This window comes from Oryzias melastigma, linkage group LG2 (genome assembly GCF_002922805.2).
Source record: "Oryzias melastigma strain HK-1 linkage group LG2, ASM292280v2, whole genome shotgun sequence".
Taxonomy (NCBI): Eukaryota; Metazoa; Chordata; class Actinopteri; order Beloniformes; family Adrianichthyidae; genus Oryzias; species Oryzias melastigma.
In genome coordinates this window covers 1,156,465-1,163,754 of record NC_050513.1, presented here as the reverse complement: position 1 = coordinate 1,163,754, position 7,290 = coordinate 1,156,465, and the positions used below count along the sequence as shown (strand labels likewise).

The 7,290-nt window shown below is 39.9% G+C and overlaps 2 protein-coding genes across 3 annotated transcripts in view; both read right to left on the bottom strand.

The window, feature by feature from the left end:
- Positions 1-3,374, bottom strand: part of gart (phosphoribosylglycinamide formyltransferase) — an 11,889-nt gene extending 8,515 nt beyond the window's left edge. Inside the window, exons 1-5 of one of the 2 annotated variants that reach the window (XM_024294391.2) lie at positions 3,084-3,374; positions 1,677-1,859; positions 676-771; positions 429-603; positions 249-360 (exon numbers count right to left, since the gene is read on the bottom strand). In XM_024294391.2, coding sequence (XP_024150159.1) covers positions 249-360; positions 429-603; positions 676-771; positions 1,677-1,821 — 528 coding nt within the window. In that variant the 5' untranslated portion in view covers positions 1,822-1,859; positions 3,084-3,374. The remainder of the gene's footprint in view (positions 1-248; positions 361-428; positions 604-675; positions 772-1,676; positions 1,860-3,083) is intronic. The other variant, XM_024294390.2, reaches the window with a different exon arrangement.
- A 1,507-nt stretch (positions 3,375-4,881) lies between these two features.
- LOC112160172 lies at positions 4,882-6,526 on the bottom strand. The gene is made up of 5 exons (XM_024294562.2): positions 6,369-6,526; positions 6,046-6,293; positions 5,708-5,974; positions 5,491-5,643; positions 4,882-5,425 (listed from the first exon to the last, which is right to left on the bottom strand). The coding sequence occupies exons 2-5, from the start codon at positions 6,278-6,280 to the stop codon at positions 5,271-5,273; spliced, it is 810 nt and encodes a 269-aa protein (XP_024150330.1). The 5' UTR covers positions 6,281-6,293; positions 6,369-6,526; the 3' UTR covers positions 4,882-5,270.
- Positions 6,527-7,290: the final 764 nt, after the last annotated feature.

Genomic DNA, 7,290 nt, shown 5'->3' with positions numbered 1-7,290 from the left:
AAAAAAAAAAAAAAATAAATCCTGAATTTGTCTAAAATGATGCAGAAAAAGAAAATGAAAACAGATTTGAACTTACGTGGTTCATCTTTCATAGAAATGTATAGTAATTTATGGTTTTCCATTAGATTTTATTTTGATTCAATAGCTGATGCACAACAGTGGGTGCTGTTTCACCTCGAAAGGGATACGCCGAAAGGTGGAACATATTGTAAACAAATGTTTTCAATCAAATCTATTTTATTGTGTACCTTCATGATGTCCATCACAGCCCGACAGGCCTCCTCCTGGTCTTTGGCCACGATCACTCCCTTCCCTGCCGCCAGGCCGCTGGCCTTCACCACCAGAGCGGGGAAGTCTGCCCTGCAAACCACCAGGTTCAGGTGAGTGGCGTTCTGCGGAGCGTGGTTGCCGTAACAACAGCCACATACGTGCGGATGAAGCTGCAGGCCTCCTGCGGGTCGCTGAAGGATCCATAGCGAGCTGTAGGAATGCCGTGGCGTTCCATAAAGGCTTTGGCGAAGCTCTTGCTGGCCTCCAGCTGAGCCGCTTTGGCCGAAGGTCCGAAACACTGAACTCCCGCCGCCGTCAGGTCGTCCACGATTCCTGCCGGGCGTGCCGCAGCTCAAGACCCAATCCACCAAATGTGGGAGGAGGAGGAAACGAGGCATCACTCACCTGCCGCCAGCGGCGCCTCGGGCCCCACTACAACCAGACCCACATGATGATCCTTGCAGAACTGAGCCAGGATGGCGTGGTTGCTCACAGAGACTTCTGCAGGCGCCGAAGAGCAACAACAATTCAGAACTGAGAAATCTTAAGCTAAAAACCACCAAGGAGTAAATTTTAACCCCAATTAGAGCATGCTCCTCCCACTTTTCATCCTAGAACTGCAGAACAGATCACATTCTGGTGTGTCCAATCAAAGAACAGTCACTTATTGAGGTCCGACATGCCTTCAACATGACACACCCCTCACCCTCCATTACTACTCCAAATTCATAAAAACAAACATTTATCTCCATAGTAACCACTTTTTTTGTCGTCTGGAGGTGACGAACAGATCCATGCAGTTTTTAGAAAAATCGACACAAGTACATTTTTGGATTTCCTTAGCAATGGAATTTTTATTAGCCACGCCCACATTCCTGATATTTCAACATTGTATGTTATGTTATTTCGCTCAGCTTGAGCCGACGATTCATCCATTAAATTTTTACAGTATTCCAGTTTTAAATGTGCGACCAACAGGGGAACGCCACTTGTGTTGGCTAACCATGCTAACGTCGTTCAAAATCTATGAACTTTAAAACGAACATCCCCCCAAGTAGCTTCTCAATGATACTCGAGAAGTTACGAGGCGATAGATCTAAATCAATGTAAGGAGTTAATTTTTTTTTAAATTCAAGATGGCGGCCTTTCTCCGAGGTCAAAGGTCAATAAAACTTCAGTTGTGGTTGTAGACTCAATCTGACGGCGTGTGCTGGAAACTTGGGTGAAGATCGCTGGAACAAAAGTGTTTTTTTTCTTTATTTTGAGGGAAAACATGAAAATCTGCAAAATTTCACCATCCCATAATAACTTCCAAACTTCCTTCCTTCCTGTCTCTCACAGGAAGTAACACAACTCATCCTTCAAAATAAAACCAGCTGATATCTGGGACGCTCCTTCAGATTTACCAGAGTTGCTGATCTTCCCGCAGTGGGCCGTCCCCGCGTTCCCCGGCGCCACCAGGACCTGCTGAATCTGCGGCGACTGCGCCAGCTTCCAGGCCAGCGCGTGCTCCCGCCCTCCGCCGCCGACCACCAGCACCCGCTCCCCCATGGCTACGACTTCCAGTCTGTGATGTCACAGAGGTTGAACTTTCAGAATCAATCAGATGAAAATGTGTTAGTCGGGATTTAATTAGCTGAAAAAAATTTCCCATCATTCCCTTTGACTGCACATGAGGTCAGCGGATGACCTTTTCTGCGATCCAATCATCAAGTCGAGCGTGGAGCCAGCTCGTTAAGATCTACAGTAAACGAGCTGCTGCTGCTTTATCTGAACGATAAATGCAAAAAAAAAATCAATTTCTGCATCTGAAAAAACGTTTTAGGTTTGAGTTTCTTCACCTTTCAACCCTCCAGTGAGTTTCCACTCAATCAGAAGAAAGATAACAAACATGTAGTTTGAGTCGTCAATGTGATCAGAAGAAAACAAAGGTCTGGATCAATGCAGCTCTGCAGATAAAAATCTAAACTCCAAACTATATCTGAGAGGGAAAAAATAAATAAAAGACATAAAATTATTTTAAAAAAATAACTGTTAAGAGATTAAAAAAATGAGAAGAAAATATAGAAATATTTAGTTGTAATGTGATAATATACAAACTAAAATCTGTTCATGCATTTACTTAAACTAATGTATGTGAATTTATGAAATTATAAATTAGGATTTTATTTTTTAAATTATTCTCAGCCATTTGATCCAAAAACGTTAAAGGTTTATTTTCGTTAAATGCTAAAGAACAGGGAGGTTACAGCAGCTCACATGTCTGTGATTAGTCTCATCCCTCTGATCATGTGACTCACAGTTCAGACAAGAGAAGTAAAATCAAAGAAAATTAAATACTGAATAACAAAAATGTGAACTATCAATTAAAAGTAAATATAAAGTGAATACAGAGGAAGAAACTCTTAATCCTAGATTCAGTTTTTAATTTGTAACAACACAAAAAGCAGACTCTGCAACAATTTCAGTGAATATAAACGCATAAATATCAATTAAATAAAACAAAATGTTTTAGTCATGACAACATTCATGAACATTACAATCAATATTTTAAAGTCTAATTTAAATTAAATTATTTTGCTGAAGAAATTCCTGTTTAGATCATCAAAAATATCATGAATTGAAAGTTTTTCAGCCTAATTATACTAAAAACAAAATCAATACTTGATTTATTTTTTTGTACAACATATTTTTAAATAAAGTTTTAATGCAGATTTATATAAATATCTTTCTAAGTCACAAGAATAAAAAACATTAATATTTATTTAACACAAATTTGCGTTTAAAATAAAAAAGCAATTTTAAACACTAACCCGAAAGCTTAGTGTCTCAGGAAATAGTCGGAGCCCCGTTGTGGATTCGCTGCTCCCCGCCTACAGACTGAAGCTGCTGCAGACCCGCGTGGAGTGTCCTCGCGAGCAAAACGCACGTGAGCCTGGAGCGACACGGCGCGGGAAAATGGAACGAGGTTAAACGCGAACTTTGATGAAACTGCGACAAAACACGACAAGAGCGAACCCGAAACCCTAAAGGCTTCGAAGCTCACGTGCAGACTGATTTGGGATAACTTTTTAGGGAAAACTTCCTTGGGGCGTGACGGTCGAGTTGCATCATGGGATTTGTAGTGAATATTAGGCTAGCACGAACAAATATTCTATAAAACAGAAAAAAACGTGTGTTTTTAAACGGTAAAAGTAAGATCAGAAGAAATGTGAAGCGTGAAAAAATATTATTTAAAGATAAACTACCGATAAAAATGTAATCAACTATCTTGAAGTTAGTAAATTATTAATTTTATTAATTAGTTGCATTAACAATAAGGCTGGGTTTAAAAATTGCATTAAAATATATTTTCCTATCAATTTTGGTGCTTAGTTTAGAGAAAACCATGTTTTTGAATTGAAAATACATTGGTTTAATATTTTGAGTGAGAACAACTCAAATCACCCACATTAGTATTATTATTATACAGTACCTGATTATTATTTAGAACCTAAAGATCTAAACACACTTGCTCTGGTTCTATGGGCTTGTTGGAGAATATTTAAACTAAATGACTATATTACCATCAAAAATAAACGGAGTTAGAGCTAATAAATGACAATCTTTCATCTCAAAAGCTAAAATTAAATTAGGGCCAGGAATCAATAAAAAAAATTAACTTATTAATCGCAAATCTGGAAAAAATGAATCGTGATTAATCACCTTTTTTCAGTTAGAGTATTTGCCAGCTGCTCATTATCTGCAAATAATCATAATATGAAATCACACGCAAAATTGTAAATTTAAAACGTTTATTATTAACCCTTTAAGGGTCTAAAAACTCAGGTTTTGTTTACTTTTTGAATTTTCTGTATTTTGAATTTGAAACAGTACCTGCTGCTTATTTGGCATCATTTTATTCAGCACAACCTCTCCTGTGTGACACTACCTTTATTTAGTCATTTTTACATGTTATATTCACACACTACACATAAAATTATGCAAAAACAGAAAATTCCATCTGGAAAAATGAGATTTATTTTGCTGTGGAAACACCAAAAATGTTTAACAAACTGTTTTGACAACATAGAATGAAAGTTTTAGGTGTAACTTCATAAAATCAGCAAGAATAAAATTTTTCAACAAACTAATAAACATGTTTTTGAAGGAATATACAAAAAAATCCAGGTCAAAGTCACACCAGGCGGCCCCCAAAAAACAAGAATTTCTCACTGCTGTCTATTTGACATTTTTTCCTGGAATTCTGTTTTTTTTTCTCTTTTTCTTCATACATTTTCTTTATTGTGTTTGTGAAAAATAATATAAACATTTTTTGGGAGAATTTTGATACAGCTGGACTTCAGGTTGGCTGGAATCTACACATTTGGGGGCGTGTCTGTCCACTGCACATTTCGGACATGTCGGTGGGCGAGACTTTTGCGAAGAACCACAGTTTCTGCAATTTTTAGACAATGCTGGTGCTTGTTATTGTGGAAAATTCATGTCGGTCTCCATCCCAAAATAAAATAATGATCAGTTTCCTCGTTGTTGGATTTCTACTAGCAGACAGCTCCGTTTGGCTCCGCCCCCCATAGCAGGTGCACTGCTGCTGCATTACAGCCGTCAGAATGACGTTCGTTCTGCACTTTATTTATTAAAATAAAAGATTGAGTTTGTTCAGAAGCTACATATAGATGCATTATTATCTGTTTAATTTAATAAAATGTCAATCACAGAATACAAAAAAGTTTAATTTAGACAGTTTTATAACGTTGATTTCACAGGATGTCTGAGCGCGATTAATCGATATTAACAAATTAATTATGTTCTATTAATCACGCCCATTAACGGGTCAAAATTCACAGCCCTAAATTAAGCTGATTGAATCAGCTCAGGAGTTCAGGTCAGACTTTTAAAATAATCCATTTAGGTCAAATGAAGTAAGTAAATGATCAAACCAGGAGCTTCTCCAGCTTGATGAAGAAACCAACAGACTGAGAGAATAAAGAGTCCATGTTTTAAATGATTGGGAGTTCAGGAGCGCTGAGGAGCTCCTGTGACAGCTCTGACTCGTGGAGAACGAAGAGCGTCACCCCGGAGCTGTAGGCTGCAGGGATGCAGATGTGGCTCTTCTTTGGTTGATCTTCCTCCTGGATCATCCTCTTCACCTGACCTGAAGACAGGAGGACGTTTTAGGAGAAAAGATTCCAGCACAGGGAGGAGGTGATGCTGCTTCACCTTCAACATCCAGGAGTCGCCATCGCGGGTCGGACGAGTGATCGGAGAGGCTGGACAGTGAGCAGTCGGGGGTTAATCTCTGCAGGACGTCGTCACGGCGAATCAGGAGGACCGAGTCGCTGCAGATCCTCTGGTGCAGCTCCTCCTCGCTCACTTCAAGAAACAAAAAGTGACGAAGACGTTCCTGCCACAATCTTCTTCTTCTGCAGTGACTCACCCACATCCAGAGGGTTCGTCATGAAAACGGCGTTTGGAGCAACTCCAAATATCAGCTGATGGTGCCAGGCGTCGGGGACCTCCTCGCCCTCAGGGACGCCCACCTGCATGTTCATGGTCGCCACGGGGACGGCGCCTCTGCGGATCCAGCGTGCGAGCCAGGGGACCAGCCTGACCTTCCTGGGAGGATGAAAGTGGAAGAAGCGCCCCCTCACCTTCCCGCCGCTGGCCTGCTGCGCGCCTGTGATCAGCTGAGCGTGCGTCGCACCTGGAAGAACCACAGACTCTTTCAGTTTGTGTTTTCAATCTTCACCTCAGCTGGAGGCGGGGAGCGTTCACCAGCTTCACTGCGGGACAGCAGGTAGTCGGGCAGCGGCGCCTCGTTCCTCCTCAGACGGGTCTGAACGCAGCGGTCGGCCTCCTCTGGAGCCACGTCCAAACCCAGGGCCCTCAGGACGTCCACCACAGCTGTGGCCCCGCAGGCGGAGGCTCCGATCTGCAGCGTCTGCCTCTCCACGGCCTCCTGGATGGACCACAGCATGGCTGCAGCTCCTGCATCCTCCTCACTCTCCATCTGACACTGACAGCTGAGAGAGGAGAAGCTTTTCAAAACAAGGATAAAAACTCACACTTATAACATGTATTCATGAGTAGAGTCTAACCTGTGCTCAGATTCACTCCAGTTCTCTGTTTCAGCTCATAATTCACAGGAAAAACACAAGATATTCCTCATTTTGTCCGAAAAGGAAACCATTCAGTCCGAGTGCAACTAGAATCAGCACTGCGCATGCTCAGACAACACGTGGTTGTGTTTTGTTGCTTCCTTTACAGGCAGAGAAAGAGATGCCAAGCGGAAACAGCGCCCCTACTGGCCACAACCGGAACTAAATACACCGTGTTGCATTTTTCTCAATTATTTTGTTTTGTTTAAATAAAAAAAAACAACCCTTTATTATTAAAGTATTGATTTTATTGACTGCAGATAGCTGATACCTGATGTTTAAAGTTTTTACATTATTTATCAGACACTTCTTTGTGTCATTTATTGTACCTCAGTGTTATTTAGTACTTTTTATTATGTTGTTTTTAAGCTATGGTAATGAATCAAATTAATTTGATTTATTATTATAATATATTTTTATAACAATCAAGTTTACTCGAAATGTTTTCCCTTCAAGTCTTAGATTTTTCATCCTAAAATGATTCTTAACTAATTAACTTCTTAAACGATTTCTAAATTGTCAAGAAAGCCTCAAATTGACAATTTTTACAGATAAAGTGTTGGTTAAAATGATCTCCTTTAAAACCAACTGTTTTAAAGTTAAATCAATTTATCAATTAGAACAAAAAACAACATTTTCAATAAACTTTATAAAAAGAATATGTACATGTACAGAATATGTTCCTTACTTTTTTCATCAAAATGTTCTCACTACAAAGCAAAAAAAACAACAAAAAGAACTAAACCGATCAAATTCAGCATTTAATGTTTTTACTTATGAACTGTTTGGAAATGGTGCTGTAGTTCTTCTTTCCACCAGCAGATGTCAGTGTTGCTACATGGAACTGAAGCTCCATCATGAG